Here is a 27,116-nt window from a genome sequence, read left to right on the forward strand (position 1 = left end):
TTTAATAACCTCCTTTTGCAGGCTCAATATGAGCCTTTAGCTTGGAGTCACTGGGCTCACGTTTTAATTTTCAAGTAAGAGTTATTCACTCAGGTTTTGAAACCAAGTGTTTGAAAAATCCAGTAAAATTACTCAAACACAGTGCTCATACAAAAGAAAAAAAACTTAAGGTGCTTACATTTTATACCTCAACAAGAAAAGCAAAAGAATCTATTTCTTTCAGACAATAAATGTACTACTTTATTATCTCCATTATGAATCATGTAGTAAACAATTAGTCATATGGGGACACTTCTAGGAGGTACCTACCAAGTTTTATCTTATAAAATTTAGCATTGGCCAGGTGCGGTAGATCACACCTGTAATCCCAGCACTTTGGAGGCCGAAGTGGGCAGATCACAAGATCAGGAGTTCAATAACAAACAGCCTGGCCAACCTGCTGAAGCCCCCGTCTCTACTAAAAATACAAAAATTAGCTGAGAGTGGTGGCGTGCACCTGTATTCCCAGGTATGCTGGAGGCTGAGGAAGAATTGCTTAAACCCAGGAGTCGGAGGTTGCTGTGAGCCAAGATCGCACCATTGCACTCCAGCCTGGGCGACAGAGCAAGACTCTGTCTCAGAGGAAAAAAAAAAATTAGCATTAAACTCATACATCAAGATTACAAGATATAGAACAGAGATATTCACTCACAGAAACTTACCCTGCAATAAGAGGAACTGATGTTTTTATGAATCTATGTAACTCAGCAATTATCCACCACATTTCTTGTGAAATGTGAATGAATACACATTTTCTTGTGTATTCATTTTCTACAGCCAAAATGGAAGAGAGATTTTCCTTATTCTTTCCCTTGATAGCTCTCTAAAAGCTAACCCTTGAAATTCTGTTTGAAAACACCCAGGCATAAAAACACACCTGAGTGACTCACCCCTACTATAATCCCAGCACTTTGGGAGGCCGAAGTGGGCGGATTACCTGAGGTCAGGAGTTCAAGATCAGCCTGGCCAACATGGCGAAACACCATCTCTACTAAAAATACAAAAATTAGCCAGGCATGGTGGCGTGCACCTGTAATCCCAGCTACTCAGGAGGCTGAGGCAAGATAATCGCTTGAACCTGACAGTCAGAGGCTGCAGTGAGCTAAGATCATGCTACCGTACTCCAGCATGGGCAACAAAACGAGACTCTGTTTCAAAAAATAAAAAACACACCTGAAAAAATTTCTAAACTCACACTGGGGGAAAAAAAAATGAGAATTTTTAACAATGGAATATATGATTAGATATTTTTTGAAACCCGCCTATTTTATGTTTTTGTACATATTTTCTTACCTTTCTTTTTTTTTTTTTTTTTTTTTTTTTTTTTGAGATGGAGTCTCGCTCTGTCACCCAGGCTGGAGTGCAGTGGCCGGATCTCAGCTCACTGCAAGCTCCGCCTCCCGGGTTTACGCCATTCTCCTGCCTCAGCCTCCGGAGTAGCTGGGACTACAGGCGCCCGCCACCTCGCCCGGCTAGTTTTTTGTATTTTTTAGTAGAGACGGGGTTTCACCGTGTTAGCAGGGATCGTCTCTCGATCTCCTGACCTCGTGATCCGCCCATTCAAGCTCTACTAATAAACTACAATTTACAGTTTAAAAGAGTCAATATAAGTGAATAGATCTTTTCAAGGAGACAAAACAAAGGAGTGGCAGTGCTGATTAGAAAACCAATGTGTCTGACTCATATGTCAAGTCAGACCATCCAATTCCTGGAGAGATTCTCCCACTCCATCCTGCTCACTTAAGTGCCCAGTGACCACCCTCTCAGGAGACACTGCATTACGCCCCAATGAGTGCCCCAAATGCATTTTACTTGGCAAGTTCTTGTACTATCTCACTGAGGTCAGGTTTTTTTCTGTCTTTGGGGATACGATTTTTTTTCACAAATCTCAGAGAATCCAGGTGGCAGAAATTATTTCTGTTTTCCCCTCAATACCAGCATCTGATCGCTGACCAGCAATGTGTCTCCAAGAAATGAAAGCTGGCTTGGATAAAAATAATCTTGGCCGGGCGCGGTGGCTCAAGCCTGTAATCCCAGCACTTTGGGAGGCCGAGACGGGTGGATCACGAGGTCAGGAGATCGAGACCATCCTGGCTAACACGGTGAAACCCCGTCTCTACTAAAAAAATACAAAAAAATAGCTGGGCGAGGTGGTGGGCGCCTGTAGTCCCAGCTACTCGGGAGGCTGAGGCAGGAGAATGGCGTGAACCTGGGAGGCGGAGATTGCAGTGAGCTGAGATCCGGCCACTGCACTCCAGCCTGGGCGACAGCGAGACTCCATCTCAAAAAAAAAAAAAAAATCTTAATGTCTTAAAGGGTTAGCTTTTCAAAGGAAGAATACACCAGCAGATTCCTCTAAGCCCCAGGGCATTCACCGGCTTCCTTGAGGCTACACTCCATACCTCAGCTTGTTCTGCAAGAGAAAATGACCCAAGAGCTAATATTAACTCTAGCAGACAGACACGGTGGGTATTTTGGTTTATTCAGACAGTACAGGACCAGGAAAAAACTAAAGGGTGGCTGAGGACACATCACCCCATAAAGTTTCCAAAAACCATTGACCCCTAAAACATGATCTCTGCGCTCAGGAAGATAAAAGGAAAAGAGGCACAGATTTTTTACGATACAGTGTCAGGAGATTACTCTTTGCTTTCTTCTCATGGAAAATATTTAAAAACAGAAAATAAATTTTTAAAATGTTTTCAATGTGTTGTCGGTAAATAATTAAAATACAGTATGAAAAACGTACACTAAAGGACAAGTAGTTCATAATGTGAATTAGGGAGAGAAAGTTGACAGCTCCTTGAAGTAAAATACTAAATTTTCAGTTCTTGAGATTGTCAGAACCGGAAATTTACTATGCGTTTTTATTTCAAGCCAGAGTTAGGCTGGAGGTAAGGAGAACTGGGGGATACACGGGAGACTCTGCTTGGAACACTTGTAAAAAATGTAGGGGAAAATCAGTCCTCTGTGGAGTATGAAAATAGTTAAGTGGCAGGCAATTTAGTCTGAGGTGGAAATCTAGGCCCTGGATTCCTGCTTTGAAAAAAATCTAACTCAAATGCATTTTTTTTTTTTTTTTTTGGTAAATTACTACATTAGAGGAAACAAAATTCAGGCTTAACTAACTACAAACTGTCAATTAAGCTCCAATTACATAACCAGGAAATTAGTACCCTCAAGCTGAAAATTAAGAAACTAAGATACTAAGGCGGGGAGCGCTGGCTCACGCCTGTAATCCTACCACTTAAGGAGGCCGAGGCCGGTGGATCGCCTGAGGTCAGGAGGCTGAGACCAGCCTGTCCAACATAGAGAAATTCCGTCTCTACTAAAAATATAAAAATCAGCTGAGCGTGGTGGCAGAAGCCTATAATCCCAGCTACTCGGGAAGCTGAGGCAGGAGAATCGCTTGAACCTGGGAGGCGAAGGTTGCAGATCCTACCACTGCACTCCAGCTTGGGCGTCAGTGCAGGACTCCGTAAAAAAACAAACAAACCAAAAAAAACACTAAAAAGAAGAGGAGAGAAACAAAGACAGGAAGACAGAAAAAACATAACTGTACCTAACCAATTATTGAATTTGGGATTTTTGCATCATGCACCTTATAAAAGTCTTTCAAGGCCCTCTTACGAACCAAAAACTACAACCCACAGGGGTGATCTAAAATTTTTGAACCACTTTTTGATGAAATTATTTAATATTTTTGCGGAGACTGCCATTTTTTTTGTTTTGTTTACGTTTTTTTGAGACAGAGTCTTACTCTGTCGCCCAGGCTGGAGTGTAGTGGGGCGATCTTGGCTCACTGCAACCTCCTCCCGGGTCCAAGCGATTCTCTCGCCTCAGCCTCCCGACTAGCTGGGATTATAGGCATGCGCCACTATGCTCGGCTTTTTTTTTTTTTTTTTTTTTTGAGATGGAGTCTTGCTCTGTCACCCACGTTGGAGGGCAAATGGCGCGATCTCGGCTCACTGCAACCTCCGCCTCCCGGGTTCAAGCGATTTTCCTGCGTCAGCCTCCTGAGTAGCTGGGATTACAGGACCGCGCCACCACGCCAGGCTAAGTTTTTGTATTTCTAGTAGAAACGGGGTTTTACCATGTTGGTCAGGCTGATCTTGAACTCCTGACCTCGTGATCTGCGTGCCACAGTATCCCAAAGTGCTAGGATTATAGGTGTGGGCCACTGCACCAGGCTAATTTTTGTATTTTTAGTATAGACGGGGTTTCGCCATGTTGGCCAGGCTGGTCTCGAACTCCTGGCCTCTGGCGATCCGCCAGCCTCGTACTCTCGAAGTGCTGCGATTACAGTCGTGAACCAACGCGCCCTGCCTGCCATAAATTTTTAATAGGGGGAAAGAGGAACTGGAAACGCAGCGGACTAAAGCTCTTCCCATTCACCCGCACGCCGAGTCAGGATTCTCCCGACTACCCTCCCGTGGTCCCTGCACAATCCGGGAGAGACGCGGCGCTGCGGGTGCAGAGCTACCCAGAGGGCTCCAGGTCAGGGCACAGTCACTGCACAGGGAACAGACAAGAGGCCCGGGGGCCCGGCCATCAGCGCTGCCGCCATCTTATGGCTGAAGGGGACTGAGGCCGAACTGGGCAAGGAGAACTCGGGGCGCAGTTTGCGGAGACGACTGAGGGGAGGCCCGAGTCCGCCACAGCCACTTCCCACCGGTTCCAACCAGCCCCTCCCTCTCTCTCCGGATGTCGGAGCCGCCACTCTCACCATTTCTAGGCTTCCAGGGGGACCCTGGCGTCTTAGCTGTGGATCTCCCAATACTTGCAGGTCACAGGGCCACAGAGGCTGGGCCTCTAGGAGCAGGGAGACTCAGAGCAGGGAAGACGAGACCAAGAGCTCCAGCTGCAGCGAGAGACAAAGGCCCCGCCAAATCCCGGAAGCCGCCCTGTCCGCTCCAGCTGCGTGCCTGATTGGACAGTCCCCAGCTCAGCGTCCCTGATTGGAAACCGTCTAAGGCCCGGCCGCTTCAGGCCTTGAGTGACAGAAGACTTGACCAAATGCTAGACTGAATGAAGTAAGAGTGACAGCCTAAGCTGCAGCCTTTTCAGGCAGGCCTTCCTCCCTGAGCTGAGCCAGGCCCACCCCGGAGGGTATTTGCATTTAACCTCTTGTATAAGGTTTCATGTATTTATAAATAATATACTATATGGCTATTCACAAAGGAAAAATATATAACAATAATTTTAAAATTTCAGTTTTGATGATCTTCCTGGCTTCTGGCATTTGAGCAAGCAGCCTGAGATTTTTTTAAAAAGGCAACCCCTCTGAAATAAAATATAAGCCACATGTGAATTTTAAACTTTCTAGTAGCCAACTTTAAAAAGAAACAAGAAAAAGGTGGAGTTGATGTAACAATTTAATTTACCCAATATATCCAAAATATTATCAGTTTGTGAGCAATAATGAAATATATATAAAGTTTATATATATAATATAAAGTTATATATATATAAAAACTAAATCTTTGAAACTAACTCTGTATTTTACCTTTCTAGCACATTGCAGTTTAGACCAGCGACATTCCACGCACCCAGTAGCCACACGTGGCCAATAGCTGCCATATTGAAGTGCGGCTGAGATGTCAGCTGAATGAAGGGCCTGCACATCAGAGGTGGGGGAAAGCCTCTTCCTACCAACATCTCTCCTCAGTTCCCAGGTTGGAACAGATAGTGGTCATAAAAAAAGCAGAAAGCAGCAAGAATAAGATAACCACACACAGACCACTGCTGGCCACCTGTTGCCCACCTTCCTTCCAGAGATTAGACAGTGAACAAAAACTGATGGGGTGACAGGAGAAAAAACTCTGTCTTCATATCTTTCCACAGTCTTTTTGGCGACAGTTTCGCTCTTTTTGCCCAGGCTGGAGTGCAATGGAGTGCAATGGCGCGATCTGGGCTCACCACAACCTCCACCCTGGGGGTTCAAGTGATTCTCCTACCTCAGCCTCCTAAGTAGCTGGGATTACAGGCATGCACCACCACGCCCAGCTAATCTTTTGTATTTTTAGTAGAGATGGGGTTTCTCCATGTTGGTCAAGCTGGTCTCGGACTCCCGACCTCAGGTGATCTGCCCACCCCCGCCTCCCAAAGTGCTGGAATTACAGACGTGAGCTACTGTGCTCGTCCAGGATGGAGTGCAGTGGCACGATCTGGGCTCACTGCAACTTCCACCTCCTGGGTTCAAGCAATTCCCTGCCTCAGTCTCCTGAGTAGCTAAGATTATAGGCACCCACCACTACGCCCAGCTAGTTTTTGTATTTTTAGTAGAGACGAGAGTTTCACCATCTTGGCCAGGCTAGTCTTGAACTCCTGACCTCGTGATCCGCCCACCTCGGCCTCCGAAAGTGCTGGGATTACAGGCATGAGCCCAGCCCTGTCCACAGTCTTGACTTCCTCTGTTTATATATGAAGAAAACAGATTAAAGGCAAACTTATTTTGCTATGTGATCTTGGCCCTAATGGTCAGGCTGTAGTTACCTGTTTTCTTTTGTGGTGTGGGGGGGTCTGTGAGAGTATAAGGACAAATCACATGCACAAATGTCTATATGTATTTCTGCATTACTCAGCATTATCTTACAAGACATCCAACTTTATTTATTTTTATTTATTTTTGAGACGGAGTCTCACTCTGTCGCCCAGGCTGGAGTGCAGCAGCGCAATGCAATCTTGGCTCACTGCGACCTCCACCTCCCGAGTTCAAGCTATTCTCCTGTTTCTGTCTCCCCAGTAGCTGGGATTACAGGCACGTGCCACCCCGTCCAGCTAATTTTTTTGTATTTTTAGTAGAGACGGTGCTTCACCGTGTTAACCAGGATGGTCCCCTTCTCCTGACCTCGTGATCCGCCTACCTCGGCCTCCCAAAGTGAACCACCGCGCCGGGCCAAGACATCCAACTTTAAATCAGAAATAAAAAATTAGAGGCTGGGCACGGTGGTTCATGCCTGTAATCCCACAACTTTGGGAGGCCGAGACGGGTGGATCACGAGGTCAGGAGATCGAGACCATCCTGGCTAACACGGTGAAACCCCCTCTCTACTAAAAATACAAAAAATTAGGCGGGCGTGGTGGCGGGTGCCTGTAGTCCCAGCTAATCGGGAGGCTTGAGGCAGGAGAATGGCGTGAACCCGGGAGGCGGAGCTTGCAGTGAGCCGAGATGGCACCACTGCACTCCAGCCTGGGCGAGAGTGCGAGATTCCGTCTCAAAAACAAACAAAAAAAAAGTTTATGTGACTTACGTATAATCTTTAACAAATAAGGCAACTTTAAAATTATTGGTAAAATAGTATCAGCAATGTCTTAAATATTGTTAGCATTTCGTTAACTTTTTTTGAGATGGAGTCTCACTCTGTTGCTCAGGCTGGAGTGCAGTGGCGTGATCTGGGCTCATTGCAACCTCTGCCTCAGCCTCCCGAGTAGCTGGGATTACACGCACCTGCCACCACGCCTGGCTAATTTTTGTATTTTTAGTAGAGACAGGGTTTCACCATGTTGGCCAGGCTGGTCTTGAACTCCTGACCTTGTGATCCACCTGCCCCAGCCCCTCAAAGTGCTGAGATTACAGCTGTGAGCCACCGGGCCCAGCAACAATTTTTTAATCAAGGGGGTTTTGGCCCGGTGCAGTGGCTCATGCCTATAATCTCAGCACTTTGGGAGGCCAAGGCGGGTGGATCACTTGAGGTCAGCAGTTCGAAACCAGCCTTGACAACATGGTGAAACCCTGTCTCTACTAAAAATACCAAAAGTTGGCCAGGTATGGTGGTGCATGCCTGTAATCCCAGCTACTCAGGAAGCTGAGGGAGGAGAACAGCTTTAACGCAGGAAGCAGAGTTTGCAGTGAGCCGAGATTGCACCACTGTACTCTATCCTGGGTGACAGAGTGAGAGTCCATCTCAAAAAAAAAAAAAAAAAAAAAAAGTGGTTTTATGATTATTCCTGCAAGAATACTCTAAGATTTGCCCTAAGGGTTATAAATGATAAAACCCAGCACAAGACAGAATAATCTTGGCTTGCGTAAGCTTGTAAAATATTGTTGGCTTGATGAAAACAGCTAAATTGCTAAATTGTGCACTTTTGGTATAAACCTAAAATTAACCTTAATTTTTTTTTTTGAGAATGGTATGAGGTTACAGATTGGTTTAAGAGTGTGCCCTTTCTTAATGATATGCCTGGAAAGGCAGAAAGCAATTTCAGGATACCAAAAAAACTTCCCCTAACTGGTACTTAACTAGTGAGGCTGGTGTGGAAGAGCTTTTCATTGATATGCCCCTTTAACAATTCACTTAGTTGAATCAAATAAGGTACTCTTTTTACTTTTACAAAGCCCAGATTGCTTCTCTACCATCCAAGGAGGTAAGAAGTGTTTTTTTGTTTTGAGATGGAGTCTTGCTCTGTCACCCAGGTTGGAGTGCAGTGGCTTGATCTCGCCTTACTGCAGCCTCCGCCTCCCGGGATTCTCCTGCCTCAGCCTCCCAAGTAGCTGGGATTACATGCGCTCACCTCCACACCCAGCTAATTTGTGTATTTTTAGTAGGGATGGGGTTTCACCGTTTGGGCTGGGCTGGTCTTGAACCCTTGACCTTAGGTGATCCGCCTCCCAAAGTGCTGGGATTACAGGCAGGAGCCACCATGCCCGGCCAGCTGAGAGTTTTAATGCTCTGTTACACAATTGGTTTCTCTGGCAATCAACCCTGGTCCTGAGGCTGTCCAGAAGCCTGCAGCCAGAAGTCATCTCATTAACATACAAAAGATGCTTCTCTTTTCAGACATTCCAAAGATTTTAGCTGCATATGAAGAAACTGAGACAAATTCTAGATTTTAGGGGCTGCAAATAAACTGAGACAAACTCTAAGTACTCACATTGATAAGAGCATCCAGACCTGGCTCAGCTCTAGCCCTCTCTGGAAAGCTTTGCTTTACCCACCTCCTTTTAATTACAATCTACCCCTAATAACCCTGTGGAATTCTTTATAGCAGCAGCATGTTCAGGCATTTCACATCTTTGATATAATCTTGGTGTTTGTTGTTTACTTCCTTATAGTTTTGTTCCGGGGAGCTATGTCTTGTTTACCATTATATTCCCAGTGCCAATCACAGTGCTCAGCCCATGGCAGGTGATCAATGAATAGTTGTCTAATCAAGGCACAACAGCACTGTCTGTAAAAGGGAAGCAGGAAGGATTAGGTCAGAGCACACTTTAGCTCAGCCACTTCCTACCTGGCTGACTTTGGGCAAGTTCCTAAATTTTTTCTTCTTTCAGTTACCTTGTCTGTGACACGAGGAATCATTAAACTTACCTACAGTTTTTGCTGATGAAGATTTAATGAGCAAAAATATCTAAACAGCTTTGAAACACTGGTTGGCACAGCAAGCGTGCTCCATACATCAGCTGTGTCAATGAAGAGTTAAACTCTTTAAAATATTTGAAGAAATTTATTCAGAGTCAAATATGAGTGACCATGCTCCATAACACGGCCCTCAGAAGGTCCTGAGGACATGTGGCAAAGGTGTTCTTCAAAATGTTCATTACTAAGGCATCCATCTCCCATTACTTCAATGCACTTTGCTAAACAATGCATTATTTCCGAGAAGACGTCTGAATCTGTTTCTGTACCAATGGTCTTAATTAGAACATCACATAAATTGCCACATCTGTGTGAGATACTCAGGACTACAGACTCTCGCACACTCCAGGAGAAAAGGCATGGATTCTGCTGCTGCCCCTCCAACGCCATCGTGGAAATAAAATTTCAGTAAAGGAACTATCAGTTTGACAACCTGCTTGGTGTACTCCACAAAGCACAGTTAAATCAGCTATGTGCTGCAAAAGGTCACAATCTTTTTTTTTTGAGATGGAGTCTCGTTCTGTCACCCAGGCTGGAGTGCAGTGGTGCCATCTCGGCTCACTGCAATCTCCACCTCCCTGGTTCAAGCAATTCTCCTGCCTCAGCCTCCTGTGTAGCTAGAACTACAGGTGCCTGCTGCCATGCCCAGCTAATTTTTGTGTTTTAAGTAAGACAGGGTTTCACCATGTTGGCCAGGCTGGTCTTGAACTCCTGACCTCAGGTATCCACTCACCTCGGCCTCCCAAAGTGCTGTGATTACAGGCATGAGTCACTGCGCCTGGCCGAGGTCACAATTTTTCCTGTGTGCACAGACCAGGTAACAGAAGAAAATCATATCACCTGTGTGACTGGTGCAAAGACAATGTCCTCAGATGCCAGGACCCAGGCATAAAAGTTACATCACCTGGATGTTGGACCCAGCAATATGTCACAGTGGCCCAAGTAGGCAAAACAGAGACAGAAGAGTCACATAATGTCAGTGCAGGGCCCAGCAATGTCACAAAGTCTCCTGCAGGCAAAACCTAAAAGAAAAGTGCTGGGCATAGCAATATGCTACAATGTTCCTGTAAGCAGGGACCAGGCAGAAGAGAGTCACATCACCTAGATGCTGGGCCTAGTGATATGTCAACCATCTTTTCTATAATAAAGATCCAGGCAGGAGAAACACATCACCTGGTTGCTGGCCACAGAAATGTGCCACAATTTTCACTGTAGGCAGGGTGCAGGCAGAAGAGGAGAGTCACATCTCCTAGGTAATAACTGTGACATACCTGTGCAGAGGTATATCACAATGCCCCCTGGAGGAAGGAGCCAGGTAGGGGACTCCCCATCCCTTAGGTGTTGAGCCCAGTGTCACATCTGAGTATGTCACAATACCCAAATATGTGGGGCCTGAGAAAAAAGAGGAGAGTCACATCACCAAGATGCTAGGCCAATGGTATGTCACAATTTCCCTGTGAGCAGAGACCAGGCAGGAGAAGAGTAACATCACCATGGTTATGGGCATTCAGTTATGTCACAAAGCCCCCTGTAGTCAGGGCCCAGGAAAATAATGTTCCATCACCTGGGTGTTGAGCCCAGCAATATGTAATGATGTCTAATGTGAAACATTGTGCTGCAATATGGCACAACATGCAGGACACAGGTTGGAGAGTCACATAACATAGGTACAGGATCCAGCAATATTTGACAATACCCAAAATTTGTGGTGTCCAAAAACAAAAGTCACATCACCGAGATGCTGGGTCCAGTGATACATCACAATCTTCACTTCAGGCTGAACCAAGACAGAAGCATCAAAGCACTCCGGTGCATAACAAAGACATATGTCACAATCACACCTGCAGGAAGGTCCAGTAATTAAAAATCCTGCACATGTCCCAGTTCTAGACATGTGAGTCACCACATTCTGTATGTTGGGTCTAAGTGTGCTAGTGACAATCTCACCAACTGAATCTGTGCATGAGAGCTGAGAGCCTTCATCCCTTCCATGAACTGTTTGGCCCTAAGCCCAGGTAGGAGAGTCAACATGTCCCCCAGCCAATTAGGGACATGTTGACTCTCCTACCTGGGCTTAGACAGGGAGAATTCTCACTGCCTATGAACTGGATTTAGAAATAAATCACTATTTCAACTCTAGCCAGATGTTCACATATGACAGTCACAATTTTAACTGTAGACTGTGTATGTGTGTGAGATTCAGGGCCTCACCAGTGGGCTCTGTCCACGTGTGAGGGTGACAATTCTAACAGTTGGCCGGGAGTGTATATGAGAACCACAATCTCACCTGTATGCTGAACCCTGTAATGACACTCTCTGTACCACAAGAGATTTATATAGTATGCAAGAAAGTGGGAATTCATTATGACCTTTGTACAAGGAGACCCAGAATCATATTCATGACTCTAGGCCTAGCCGGAACAGACAGCATCTTGGTTGGGCTGGGTGCAGTGGCTCATGCCTGTAATCCCAGCACTTTGGGAAGCCGAGGTGGGCAGATCACCTGAGGTCGGGAGTTTGAGACCAGCGTGACCAACATGGAGAAACCCCATCTCTACTAAAAATACAAAATTAGCTGGGTATGGTGGCACATGCCTGTAATCTCAGCTACTTGGGAGGCTGAGGCAAGAGAATTGCTTAGACCTCGGAGGCTGAGGTTGCAGTGGGCGGAGATCACGCCATTGCACTCTAGCCTGGGCAACAAGAACGAAACTGTCTCAAAAAAAAAAAAAAAAGAGAGAGAGAGAGAGAGCATTTCTCCTATTAAATAGTGTGACGTATGAGAGTAATCATTGCATCTGTGATCTAGGTCAAGATATATTTTACAGGCCAGGCGCAGTCGCTCGCACCTGTAATCCCAGCACTTTGGGAGGTCAAGGCAGGTGCATCACCTGAGCTCAAGAGTTTGAGACCAGCCTCACCAACACTGGGAAACCCTGTCTCTACTAGAAATACAAAAATTAGCCAGGTGTGGTGGCTCACGCCTGTATTCCTAGCTACTGAGGAGGCTGAGGCAGGAGAATTGCTTGAACCCGGGAAGTGGAGGTTTCAGTGAGCCAAGTTCATGCCATTGCACTCCAGCCTGGGGGATAGAATGAAACTGTCTCAAAAAAAAAAAAAAAAAAAATTATTTTACAATCCTGCCTGTGAATAGGGAGAGAGGAGAGTCGCATCATCTGGGTTTTTAGCCAGGAATATGACGCAACCTTTTTTTTTTTTTTGAGATGGAGTTTCGCTCTTGTTGCCCTGGCTGGAGTGCAATGGCACAGTCTCAGCTGACTGCAACCTCCGCCTCCTAGGTTCAAGTACATGATTCTTATGTCTCAGCCTCCCAAGTAGCTGGGACTACAGGAACATGCCACCATGCCCAGCTAATTTTTGTAATTTTTTTTTTTCTCCCCGAGACAGAGTCTTGCTCTGCTGCCCAGGCTGGAGTGCAGTGGCATGATCTTGGCTCACTGCAACCTCCCCCTCCTGGGTTCAAGCAATTCTCCTGCCTCAGGCTCCCAAGTAGCTGAGATTACAGGTGGCTGCCACCACACCCAGCTAATTTTTGTATTTTTAGTAGACACGGGGTTTCACCATGTCGGCCAGCTGGTCTCAAACTCCTCAGGCGATCCACCCACCTTGGTCTCCCAAAGTGCTGGGTATTACTGGCATGAGCCACCAGGCCTGGCTTGACACAACCTTTTCTGAGGGCAGAGACCAGTCAGGAGTGTGACATCACCTGAATACTCAGCCAGGAATAAGTTACAACCTTCTCCTGAAAGCAGCACACAGGCAGCAGAATCACATCACCTGGGTGCTGAGCCCAGCAATCAGTAACAATGCCCTCTGTGGTCCAGGCCCAGGCAGCAGACACATATCACCTGGTACCGGGGCCAGCCAGTTTTTTCTGTGGGGCGAGTACAGGTAAAAATGGAGAGTCACATCTCCCAGGTTACTGATGCAGAGGTCTGTCACAAGGCCCTCTGTAGAAAGGGCCCAGGTGGCAGTCTCCCATTTTATAGGTGTTGGACCTAGTAATATGTCTTAACATGAAAAATATTCAGGCCTAAGCAAAAAACGAGAGTCACATAACCTGAGTGCAGGGCTTAGGAATATGTCACAATGCACCCTGTGGGCAGCTCCAAGGCTGGAAAAAAGAGTCACGTCTTGGAGGTCCAGAGTCAAACCATATGTAACAATCTCATTTGTGGGCCTGGCCAAGGCAGGAGAGTCTAATCACTAAGGTGCCCTGCAGATGCATACAATCACACCTGCAGGCAAGTCCAGGGATTAGATTAGAAATTCCAAACATGTCCAGGTTCTAAAGGTATGAAAGTCAACACCTCCTGTATGTTGGGTCTAAGTACATGAGTCGCAATGTCAATGATCGACAGAATGCGTGCAAAAGAGCCACAGTTTCTTCTGCAGACTGTATCTTCTTAGTGCGGTCACAGACTTACACGTGTGGTGACTCTTGGTCTAGAAGTCACTAACCCACCTGTGGACCAGATCCACACGAGAGGCAATTATCCAACTTTTGACAGCCTCTGTGAAATTCAGAACTTCAATAGTGGGATGTGTTTACATGGGAGAATGACAATCCTTACTGTTGCCTGGGTGTGCATTGGACAGACACTCTCTGTGTCACCTGAGGACTTTCTACAATACGCAAGATTGGTAATCCTCTGTGACCTTTCCACAGGAAGGAGCTCCAGAATCTTTCCTGTGGTTCTAAGCCCAGATATGAGAGTCAACGTCTCTCTAATTGACTGAGTCCAGATAGGAGAATCTTCACCTTCCTATGAGCTGGATTTAGAAATCAGTCACCATCCCAACTGTAGCCAGATGTTCACATATAACAGTCACGATTCCAACTGTGGACTGTGTTCACATGTGATTCAGGACCTCACTAGTGGACTCTTGTCAATGGATCAGGGTGACAACTGTAAAGGTTGGTGTGGTGTGCAGAGGACAAATACAATCTCAGTTGTGTGCTGCACTCTGTTATGACATTCTCTGTACACACTAGGGCTTTATAGATGTGAGAGAGTACTAATTCTTTATGACTTTTGTACAGAAAGACTTTCTAATTTTCCTCAGCCTAGCTGAGGGCAACATTCTCTCTCCTATTGGCTTCTGCAAGGTATGACAGTTATCATTACATCTGCATGCTTGGCCAGATATATGTCACAATCCTACCTGTATGTAAAGAGCGAATGCAAGAGTGACATCAATTGTGTGTTGGGCCAGGGCTATGTCACAATCCTCCCTGAGGGCAGGCATCAAGCAGGAGAATCACATCACTGGGGGCTTTACCAGGGATGTTACAATCCCCTCCTGAAAGCAGGGCACAGGTAGAAGAGTGAGATCCCCTGGGTGCTGGGCCCAGATATGACAGACACAACAACGACTGGTTGCCGGGCCCAACGATATGTCAGAATCTTCCCTGTGGGCAGAATGCAGGCAAAAATACAGGGTTTTATCTCCTGCATGATGGATGCAGAAATACATCACAAAGCTGGGCACGGTGGCTCACAACTGTAATCCTAGCATTTTGGGAGGCCTAGGCAGGTGGATCACCTGATTTCAGGAGTTCGGGACCAGGCTGATCAACATGGAGAAACTCTGTCTCTACTAAAAATAGAAAATTAGCTGGGCATGGTGGCAGATGCCTGTAATCCCAGCTATTCGGGAGGCTGAGGCAGGAGAACCGCTTGAACCCGAGAGGCAGAGGTTGTGGTGAGCCAAGGTCGCGCCACTGCATGCCAGTCTGGGCAACAAGAACAAAAATCCATCTCAAAAAAACAAAAAACCAACAAAAAAACATCACGAGGTCTCCTGTGGGAGGGACTCAGGCAGAAGCCTTCTAGCCCCTACGTGTTTGTCCCGGTTGTATGTTACAATATCCAAAATATAGCAGGTCTCAGGCAAATGAGGGGAGTCACATCACCTAGGTGCTGGGTCCGGTGATCTGTCACAATCTTTTCTTTTGGCAGGCCTTAAGCAGAAGAGAAGAGTCACATTACCTAGATAATGAATAAAGAGATGTTATAATATTTCCGTGGGAGCATCCATGCAGGGCAGTCACATCACCTTGGTGTTGGACTCAGAGACATGTTGCAACATGCAATGTATGCAGGTCCCAAGCAAAAGAGGAGAGTCATATCACCTAGGTTCTTGGTCCAGAAATATTTCACAATATTTCTGGAGGGGAGGGCCTAGGCAAAAAAGTCACATTACCTAAGTGAGAGGCCTAGAGATATGTCACAATGTCTCCTGCGGGTAGGGCTCATAAACAAGAAGAGAGTCACATAACCTAGGTGCTGGGCTCAGCTTTATGTTCCAATCATCCCAGTGGGAAGGGCCCAAGCATGAAAGAAGAGTCACATCACATAGGAGCTACGTCAAGCGATATATCACAATTGCCGCTGTGGACAAACCCCAGAAGAGGAGGCACATCATCTAGGTTATGGGTCCAAACATATATCACAGTGACTTGTGTGTGCAAGGACCAAGCAGAATAATTACATCACTGCTTGGTCCAGCGATAAATCACTCTATTCTGTGGGCATGGCCCAGGCAGTAGAGGAATGTCAAATCATGTCGGTAAAAGAGAGCATTTATCTGTGCTTTTCCCATAGGAGAGATTGCAGTGGGTCAATAGGTAGGTCACAATGCTTCCTGTGGTCAGGGTTCAGGCAGAGAACTCACATCATCTTGGTGCTGGGCATAGCAGTATGTCTCAATGCCTTCCAAGGGCACAGCCAAAGCTGTAACATCACCTTAGTGTTAGGCCCAGCAATATGTCATAATCTCCTTTGTCGGCAGAACCTAGAAAAAAGAAAAGTCACATCAGCTAGGTGCTGTACCCAACAATATGTCCCAATATCCCCTGTGAGTGGAGAACAGGCAGGAATAAAAAGTCACATTTCCTGGGTGATTGGTGAAGACATATATTACAATCCCCTCTGTAGACAGGTCCAGGATGAAGCGTTACATCACCTGGGTGTTGGATTCAGCAACGTTACAATGGCCTATGTGTTTAGGGCACAAACAAAAGAGTCACATAACATACACCCAACAATATGTCACAATACACCTGTGGGCAGCACCAAGGCAGAGGAGGAGACTCATATCACCTGGGTGCAATGCCCAGTTATGTCACAATGACCCCTATGAGCTGTATCAAGGCAGAATAGAATCACATTACCAAGGGTCTAGGTCCAGTGATATGTCACTATGAGCTGGGCCCAGGAAAGAGACAAATAACTCAGATGCTGGGCCAAGGTGTATGTCACAATTACACTTGTCGAAAGGTCTTGTGACGACATTAACAATTACACGCTTGTCCTCAGTCAAGGGATGAGAGTCAACACCTCCTGCATGTTGGGTCTAAGTACAGGGGTCACAATCTCAGTGGTGGACTGGATTTGTGCAAGAACCTCAATTTCCTTTGCAAATTATGTGCCTTAGGCTGGGCATGGTGGCTTACACCTGTAATCCCAGCATTTTGGGAGGCCAAGGTGGGCGGATCACTAGAGGTCGCGAGTTCAAGACCAGCCTGACCAACATGGTGAAACCCCAGCTCTACTAAAAATACAAAAAATTAGCCAGTGGGGTGGTGGGCACCTGTAATCCCAACTACTCGGGAGAATGAGGCAGGAGAATCGCTTGAACCCAGGAGGCAGAGGTTGCAGTGAGTTGAGATCAGGCCACTGCACTCCAGCCTGGGTTACAAGAGTGAAACTTCATTTCTAAATAAATAAATAAAGCTCCATAGTGAAGTTACAGTCACAAAGGTGTGCTGAATTTTGATTAAAGAGTCACTAACCCAACTATGGACAAAATCCACAAATGAGAGTCAATTTTCCAACAATCAACTGCCTCCAAAAGTGAGGTTCAGAATCTCAAAAGTAGCGTGTGTTTATTTAAGTAAATGACAATCTTTGGTATTGACTGGGTGTGAATATGTTTCACAATCTCACCTGTGTGCTTGGCCCTGTCAGGGCACTCTCTTGTGGACTGTATATGGTGTGCATGAGAGTTGAAACCTGCTCTGAGAACTCTGCGCTGCTTTGGACCCATGATCTAACGTGGTCCTAAGTCTAGCTATGACAGTCAACATCTCTCCAATTGGCTGGCTCCAGGGAGAAGAGTCCTCAGCCACCTATGAGCTGGGTTTAGAAATGAGTCACCATCTCAACTGTGGCCACATATGATATGTGAACACACATGTTCACATATGATAGTCACAATTTTAACTGTGGACTGCATCTGTGCATGAGAATTACGACCTCATCAGTGGGCTTTTACCATGTGTGAGGATGACAATTCTAAAAATTGGTAGGGAGTGCTTCCATGAAACATGATCTAACCTGTTTGCTGGGTCCTATGATGACATGCTCTGTACACTGTACCATCCGAGTGCTTTATACAATATACGAGAGAGTGGTGATTCTCTATAACCTTCATGCAGAGAGGAGACCCGGGATTTTACTCCTTTTTCTAAGCCTAGCTGTGAGAGACAGTATCTCTTCTATTGGCTGGTATGAAGTATTAGAGTCATCATCAAACCTGTGAGCTGGGATGAGATACATGTTACCAACCAACTTGCTGGCAGAAAGCACCCAGGAGAGTCACATCACCTGGATGCTGGGCCAATGATATGTAAATTTTTTTCCCTGAGGGCTGTGAAAAGGCAGGACAGTCACATCATCTGGGTTTTCAACCAGTGGCATGTTACAATTTTCTCCTGAAAGTTATGCACATGCAGGAGAGACACATCACCTGGTGGCTGGGCCCTGCAGTGTGTCACAATCTTTCCTGAGGGCAGAGTGCAGGCAGAAAAGGCATCACATCTTTTATGTAATGGATGCAGATATATGTCACAAGAATCCCTGGGGACAGGGCTGAGGCAGGAGCCTCTCATTTTTTAGGTGTTTGGCCCAGTGAAATGCCACAATTCCCAAAATATGTGGTTGCTAGATAGAAGAGTCGCATCACCTAAGTTCTGGTTTCAGTGATATGTCACGATCTTTCCTTTTGACAGGGTTCAGGGGGGAGAGGAGTCATATCACTCAGGTGATGAACAAAAATAAATGTCCCAATAACCCATGCTCATGGTACATGTGAGAGAGCTGAATCACCCGTGTGTTGAACCCAGTGACATGTCAAAATACACAATTCATGCAGGGCCCAGGCAGGAGAAGATAGTACCTTCACCCAAGTGTCAAGCCCAGTGATACATCACAATACCTTCTGTGACAGAGTCCAAGCAGTGGGGAAGAGTCACATTACCTAGATGCTGAATCGAAAAATGTGTCACAAAAATCACTGAGCAGAGAGCCCAGGCAGGAGAGTCAAATTACCTAAATGAGGGGCTCAGAGATATGTTGCAATGACCTCTGTAGGTAGGACTCAGGAGAAACAGGAGAGTCACATTATCTAGGTGGTGAGTAAAGCTATATGACACAATCACCCAATTTGATAGACCCAGACAAAAGAAGAGAGTCACATCACATAAGTGCTGGGCCAAGTGATGTGTCACAATCCTCATTATAGACAGTTCCCAGGAAGAAAAGGAGAGTCACATCACCTAGGTGATTGGTCTAAAGATGTCACAATAAGCCGTGTGGGCTGGGATCATGAAGAAGAATCGAATCACTTGTATGTTGAGCCTAGCGATAAGTCACTCTCTTTTCTGTGGGCATAGACCAGGCAGGGGAGGAGAGTCATAATATCTAAGTGCTGGAGCCAGAGATAGGTCACAACCTCTACTATTAGCAAAGCCCAGGTAAGAAAAGAGTCACCGGGCAGTGGCTCATGCCTGTAATCCCAGCACTTTGGGAGGCCAAAGCGGGCAGATCACCTAAGGTCAGGAGTTCGAGACCAGCCTGACCAACATGGAAGAACCCCTCTCTACTAAAAATATAAAAAATTAGCTGGGCGTGGTGGTGGGCACCTGTAATCCCAGCTACTTGGGAGGCTGAAGCAGGAGAACTGCTTGAACCCGGGAGGCGGAGGTTGCAGTGAGCCAAGATTGTGCCACTGCACTCCAGCCTAGGCAACGGTGCAAGACTCTGTCTTAAAAAATAAATAAATAAATAAATTTAAAAAAAAAAAAAAAAGCTCTACTATGTACTAAATATTTGACAAAATATTCTTTTTTTTTTTTTTTTTTTTGAGACAGAGTTTCACTCTTGTTGCCCAGGCTGGCAGGCTGGAGTGCAATGGTATGATCTTGGCTCACTGCAACCTCTGCCCCTAGGGTTCAAGCGATTCTCCTGCCTCAGCCTCCCCAGTAGCTGAAACTACAGGCGCCTGCCACCACACCCAGCTAATTTTTGTATTTTTAGTAGAGATGGGGTTTCACGATGTTGGCCAGACTGGTCTTGAACTCCTGACCTTGTGATCCACCCGCCTCAGCCTCCCAAAGTGCTGGGATTACAGGCGTGAGCCACTGTGTCTGGCCCAGGGACGCATATTAAACAGCGACAAATATTATTACTTCTCATAAATTATTTTGTTGTATTGTTCATTAATATGTAAAAAATTGCTAGGATAAAATTTAGTATATAGTCAATATAGTCCAAGAAAGATTGTTGCCAGGCATGGTGGCTCATGCTTGTAATCTCAGCAATTTGGGACTCCAAAGGAGGAGGATCACTTAAATTGAGGAGTTCAGGACCAGCCTCACCAACATGGTGAAATGTCTCTATCAAAAATACAAAATTAGCCAGACTTTGTGGTGCGTACCTGCAATCCCAGCTACTCAAAAGGCTGAGACAGGAGATCACTAAAACCTGGGAGCCAGAGGTTGCAGTGAACCCAGATCGCACCACTGCACCCCATCCTGGGTGACAGATGACTCAGTCTCAAAAAGAAAACAAAGATTTTTGCCATTCTTGCTATAATGCTATAAACCTGCAAATCCTATAAAACTCTCAATTTCATATTCTCCATGAATTATTACAGGTACACACCTGTAATCCCAGCTACTCAAAAAGCTGAGACAGAAGTATTGCCACCGCACTCCAGCGTGAGGAATAGGCGAGACTTTTTCTAAAAAAATAAATAAATAACAAAAAAAATAATGCAGAAACAAAAGACCAACCCCGGATCTCTTGAATGAGAATCTGCATTTCAAGAAGATCTCCAGTTCATTGTTGCACACGACACAATTTGCAAAGTATGCTTCTAAATCACTGACTTTGCTGAGAATTATACACAGCTGATTCTGGATGATTTAAAATAGCACTCAGGCTGGCGTGGGGGCTCACGCCTGTAATCCCAGCACTTTGGGAGGCCGTGGTGGGCAGATCATGAGGTCAAGAGATCAATACCATCCTGGCCAACATGGTGAAACCCTGTCTCTACTAAAAATACAAAAATTAGCTAGGTGTGCTGGCCTGCGCCTGTAGTCTCAGCTACTCGGGAGGCTGAGGCAGAAGAATGGCTTGAACCCAGGAGGCAGATGTTGCAGTGAGCCAAGATCATACCACTGCATTCCATCTGGCAACAAAACTAGACTTTGTCTCAAACAAAAAAATACATAAATACAATAAATAAAAAAAATATAAAAAATTAGCCAGGCGTGGTGGTACACATGTAATCCCAGATACTCGGGAGGCTGAGGTGAGAGAATTGCCTGAACCTGGGAGGCGGAGGCTGCAGTGAGCTGAGACTGTGCCACTGCACTCCAGCCTAGGCAACAGGGCAAGACCTCGCCTCAAGAAAACCAAACAAACAAAAAAAATCACCAGGCTGACTTCTGCGTAAAATATTCCCTGATCTAGCATCTACTTTCACCACGTTCTATCCCTCCCCTTCCCAGTTTTTTTCTGACCTTGTTTTCTCTTCTTTATGAAAGTCCTTTTCTCTCTAACCTTTAAAATTCTCCAACATCTTATAGTTGGTGCTTTCCCCTTGTTGCAATACTACTTTAAAATTAAGTAAATTCATTAGCTGGGCATGATGGCAGGTGCCTGTAATCCCAGCTACTTGGGAGGTTGAGGCAGGAGAATTGCTTGAACCCAGGAGGCAGAGGTTGCAATGAGCTGAGATCGTGCCATTGGACTCCAGCCTGGGGAACTCAGCAAAATACCATTTCAAAAAAAAAAAAAAAAAAAAATTAAGCAACTTCTTGCCAAGCACAGTGGCTCACACCTGTAATTTTAGCACTTTGGGAGGCTGAGATGGGTGGATCACCTGAGGTCCAGAGTTTGAGAACAGCCTGGCCAACATGGTGAAACCCCATCTCTACTAAAAATACCAAAATTAGCCGGGCATTGGGGTGCCCATTTGTAGTCCCAGCTACTAGGGAGGGGAGACTGTGGCGGGAAGATCGCTTGAATATGGGAGACAGAGGTTGCAGTGAGTCGAGATTGCACCACTGTACTACATCCTGGGTGAGAGAATGAGACTCAAAAAAATTAAGAGACTTCTTACCTAAATCTAAATTTGTCATATTTTACAAAATCTAGAAACAACCTCAGAACAACAACTCTATTCCCAGAAAGAGCTTCCCAACCCCACTTCTGTGCCAATCCCAACTGTATCTGCCTGTGGATTTCAAGGTTTTCAGGGCTCCGCGGCTTCTCTAAGTATAAATGCTCTGTCTCTGGCTATTGTGAGCAGGCTGGGACATCTGTAGAGGAGGCTTTCGGGCAGAACCGGCCGCTCCTTCAATGATCTCCCTTTACAGGCAAAACTATACTTAGCTTGGAGTCACTGAGTTCAGGCTTCTATTTACCAGTCAGGGTTACTCACTTAGCTTTAAAAAAGAAAATGAACAATGTATGGCCAGGCGCAGTGGCTCAATGCCTGTAATCCCACCACATTGGGAGGCCAAGGCAGGAGGATCACTTGAGGTCAGGAGTTCAAGACCATCCTGGCCAATATGGTGAAACCCTGTCTCTACTAGAAATACAAAAATTAGCTGGGCATGGTGGCATGCGCTTGTAATCCCAGCTATCCATAAGGCTGAGGCACGAGAATCCCTTGAACCCGGGAGGCACAGGTTGCCATGAGCCAAGATCACATCACTGCACTCCAGCCTGGGCGATAGAGCAAGACTCAGTCTCAAAAAAAAAAAAAAAAAAAAAAGAAAGTCAAAAAACAAAAATGACCAATATTTCAAGAAAAGATTAAAATCACTCCAACACATAGTTTATGGAATATTTTAAGGAAATTGTAAGACTTAAATTTTCTACTACAATATAAAAAGCTTAAGTAAGGTTGGGCACAGTGGCTCACACCTGTAATCCCTGCACTTTGGGAAGCCAAAGCGGGTGGATCACCCGAGGTCAGGAGTTCAAGACCAGCCTGGCCAACATGATGAAACCCCATCTCTACTAAAATGTAAAAATCAGCCGGGCATGGTGGCAGGTGCTTGCAATCCCGGCTACTCAGGAGGCTGAGATAGGAGAATCACTTGAACCTGGGATGCAGAGGTGCAGTGAGCCGAGATTAGAATACTGCACTCCAGCCTGGGCAACAAGAGTGAAACTCCATCTCCGCCAGGCATGGTGGCTAACGCCTGTATAATCCCAGCACTTTGGGAGGCGGAGGCGGGCAGATCACAAGGTCAGGAGATCAAGACCATCCTGGCTAGCATGGTGAAACCCTGTCTCCACTAAAAATACAAAAAAAAATTAGCCCCGTGTGGTGGCGGGCACCTGTAGTCCCAGCTACTTGAAAGGCTGAGGTAGGAGAACGGCGTGAACCCGGGAGGCAGAACTTGCAGTAAGCTGAGATCACACCACTGCACTCCAGCCTGGGAGACAGAGCCCTGTCGCTCCAAAAAAAAAAAAAGGTTGAGAAGGAACTTTTTAACTGTTTACACACTTGTTCATTTTTATGTCATTGGGGGAGGACCCCTCAATATATTTCAGAGTCAACGGGTAACATTTTTTTTTTTAATAATTTTTTTTGAGACTGAGTCTTGCTCTGTCACCCAGGCTGCAATGCAGTGGCGTGATCTCGGCTCACTGCAATCTCCACCTCCCGGGTTCAAGCAATTCTCCTGCCTCAGCCTCCTGTGTAGCTGGGACAACAGGTGCCCGCCACCATGCCTGGCGAATTTTTGTATTTTTAGTAGACACAGGGTTTCACCATATTGGCTAGGCTGGTCTCAAACTCCAGACTTTGTGATCCATCCACCTCCACCTGCCAAAGTGCGGGGATTACAGGCATGAGGCACCATGCCCAGGTTTTTGTTTTGTTTTGTTTTTTAAGATGGAGTCTTGCTCTATTGCCCAAGCTGGAATGCAGCGGCGATCTTGGCTCACTGCAACCTCCGCCTCCCGGGCTCAAGCAATTCTCTCGCCTCAGCCTCCTGAGTATCTGGGATTACAGGCACACGCCACAATGCCCAGCTAATTTTTTGAATTTTTAGTAGAGACAGAGTTTCACCATGTTGGCCAGGCTGCAAGTAATTTTTTACTCTGGGGCTGGGTGCAGTGGCTCATGCCTGTAATCCCAGCTACTCGTGAACCTGGGAGGCGGAGGTTGCAGTGAGCCGAGACTGCACCACTGCACTCTAGCCTGGGTGACAGAGTGAGATTCAGTCTCAAAAAAAAAAAAAAAAAAAAAAAAGAGTATACTCTGCACCAGCAGCATTAACACAAAAAAAGGTTGTATTAAACCCTGACACTCACTCAAATGTCACCTCCTCTATAAAGCCCTCTTTGATTTCCCTCTATGTCAGTGGCACAATTGATCACTATTACCATTCAGCTCCTCAATACAAGTCTTTTTATTTACAAGTATTATTCTCCAGAATAAATTAATCATTTACACCTATCCATGCCAATGAACTATAAACTCCTGTAGGGCAGGTATGTCGAACCCTGTTCATCTGTGTAATCCAAATGTCTTATACATAATAGATGTCATATACAAAAAAATCAAAATGCTGTCAGGGAATTATTGGAAAAGCTACCAAATTCTTTTAAGTTCAAGTGGTATTTAGTTTTCTATTCCTGTGTTAGTTTGCTAAGAATCATGGCTTACGGCTCCATCCACATTCCTGCAAAGGATACGATCTCATTTTTTTTTATGGGTGCACAGTGGCATGGAGTATATGTACAACATTTTCTTTATCCAGTCTATCACTGATAGGCATTTAGGTTGATTCCATGTCTCTGCTATTGTGAATAGTGCTGCAATGCACATACGCATGCATGTGTCTTTATAATAGAATGATTCACATTGCTTTGGGTAAATACTCAATAATGAATTGCTGGGTCAAATGGTATTTCTGTCTTTAGGTCTTCAAGGAGTTGCCACACTGTCTTCCATAATGGTTGAACTAATTTACACTCCCACCAACAGTGCATAAGAGTTCCTTTGTGAAAAAATAATTTTAATTTTCTAAGTGGTTAGCTTTTTAGACAAATGGTATACAAGGAAATTTTCCACAGGCCTAGGCCATCCAGCTGCTCTTCTGAGAGGCTACACTCTTACTCTTCAGGCTGTCCTCTAAGATATGATCCAGGGAATGATATTCATTAGACACTCCAAGAGATATGGCCACTGTGGGCATCTTGGGTTATCCCAGACAGTTCTGAAACTCATGACCAAGAAAAGACTAGAGGGCTGCTGTAAAGGGCCCTGTAATTTCTCCAAAGCAAACCTTCAACCCAAATATGTACTAATAAGGTGTGTGTGCCTAAGGAAGATAAAAGGCGGAGAGGCGCAGAGATTTTTTTTTTTTTAACAGTGGAGTTCCAGAGGAACTCCCACCTGGGCAACACGAGTGCAACTCCGTCTCAAAAAAAAAAAAAAAAAAACCTGTTTACAGACAGAAAACAAATATTTAAAAACCTGCCATTCACTGCTGTGTAAAAACATAATTAACAATTAAAACACTGTGTTTGAAATGTACAATAAAGGACAAATAGTTGATAGTGTTGTAAATTGGAGAGAGGAAGTTGTCCTCATTTCCTACATTTGAGAATGTAGGAACGAAAGTGGAAATTTATAATTTCCTGAGTTAAGCTAGGAGAAAAGGTGGATTTGAAGTCCTCTTTGCCATACATTAGGAAGTCACCGAGGACACCAGTCCTCCTGTGGAGTGTTAAGATAATTAAAAAGCAGGAAATTAGACTGAAGTGGCTCTAGTAACCTGTGTTCATAAGTAAAAAAAAACCTAACTCGATTTATTACAAATTACTATTTTTAGGCAGAAACAAAATTCAGGCTTAACCAATCATAAACCTGCAATTAACTTCTGATTACATAACCAGGAAATTTCCACCTGAATCATACAAATAAGATGACTACATAACTGTAACCACTTTTTGAATTTGGTTTGCCTTCTCACACGCCCTTCATAAAACCCTTTCCTTTATGCCGCTCAGGTGGGCCACATATTATGGCTGGGTGCTTTCCATTTCACCAATCACTGCTCAAATAAACTCGTTAACGTTTTAACACTGACTCCCTTTAATACTTAATAGAAGAGGCTGGGCGCGGTGATTCATGCTTGTAATCTTAGCACTTTGGGAGGCCATGGCGGGCGGATCACTTGAGGCCAGGAGTTCCAGACCAGTTTCCACTTCTCTACTAGAAACACAAAAATTTGCCAGGCGTGGTGGCGCAGGTCTGAATCCCTGCTTCTCGCGTGTGCTGAGGTACGGGAATCGCTTGAGCCTAGGAGGCGGAGGTCGCAGCGATCACGCCATTGCACTTCCAGCCTGGCTGACAGAGCAAGACTCCGTCTCAAACAAAATGTTTAAAAAAAGAGACTGGGAGTCTCACCTGCCGCAGCTCCTCCCACGCACACACCGAGTCAGGATTCTGCCCTGATGACCCGCCTGGCATCCCTGAACAATCCGGGAAATACTCGGGGCTGCGCGCAGAGCTGCCCAGGGAGCTCCAGACAGGGCGCCGCACAGTCGGGTCGCGGCGAGACGCCGGGGTCCCGGCTACGGGCCCAGCCGCCATCTTACGGCGAGAGGGACCTAGGGTGGAGCTGCGCCAGCGGGGACTCTGGTGGGCGACCCGGGAGCGGACTGTGGGGAGGCCGGTACCACCGCTCTCCCCTCTCGGGATGCCCAACCCCGCACACTCACCTTTTCCCATCTTCCAGGATGTCCTGGCATCTTAACTGTGCGTCTCCCAGAACCTGCAGATAACAGGGCAACAGATTGTGACAGTCACCGGGCGCTCCCGAGGTGGAGGATGAAGAACAGCAGAGACCGATCCCAAGCTCTGGCGCCAGCGAGGTACAAAAGCCCCACCAAATGCCGGAAGCCACGCCCTCCTCTCCAACTGGGCGGCTCCCGCGCCAGCGCCACTGATTGGATAAAGCACCAGCACTCTCTCCATACCACCCCCCTCCTCTCAGCATTAGTGCATTTTACGGATAGGAAAACAGGCTGAAGTAGGTAGGGTAACGAGCACAGGGAATTACAGCTAATTAAGAAGTGAGCTGAGACTTGAGATGCACTTGCTCTTTCCCTTACCTGGGTCGGCTTGTATAATGCATCTTATTTACTACTTAAGGGTAAGAAAAGAACATTTGGACTGTGGTTTGTTTGTTTTGTTTTGTTTTGGTACCTAGTTTCGCTCTTATTACTCCAGGCTGGAGTGCAATGGTGCGATCTTGGCTCACTGCAATCTCCGTCTCCCGGGTTCAAGCGATTCTCCTGCCTCACTGCCTCAGCCTCCCGAGTAACTGAGATTGCAGGCATGCCCTGCTACTTTTTTTTTTTTTTTTTTTTTTTT

The 27,116-nt window shown here is 45.8% G+C and overlaps 1 protein-coding gene across 5 annotated transcripts in view; it reads right to left on the reverse strand.

Moving 5' to 3' along the window:
• Nucleotides 1–26,618, reverse strand: part of LOC102146885 (uncharacterized) — a 60,201-nt gene extending 33,583 nt beyond the window's left edge. For 2 of the 5 annotated variants that reach the window (XM_015440451.4, XM_045378987.3), the window contains exons 1-3: nucleotides 26,462–26,618; nucleotides 16,098–16,217; nucleotides 15,337–15,412 (exon numbers count right to left, since the gene is read on the reverse strand). Coding sequence is in view for 2 of the 5 variants with exons in the window: in XM_065536327.2 (XP_065392399.1) it covers nucleotides 4,766–4,768 (3 nt within the window). In the remaining 3 variants the exon portion in view is untranslated. Of the gene's footprint in view, nucleotides 1–4,765; nucleotides 15,413–16,097; nucleotides 16,218–26,461 lie in introns of all 5 variants that reach the window. The other 3 variants (XM_065536328.2, XM_065536326.2, XM_065536327.2) reach the window with 2 other exon arrangements.
• Nucleotides 26,619–27,116: the final 498 nt, after the last annotated feature.

The sequence above is a fragment of the Macaca fascicularis genome, chromosome 19 (assembly GCF_037993035.2).
Source record: "Macaca fascicularis isolate 582-1 chromosome 19, T2T-MFA8v1.1".
NCBI lineage: Eukaryota > Metazoa > Chordata > Mammalia > Primates > Cercopithecidae > Macaca > Macaca fascicularis.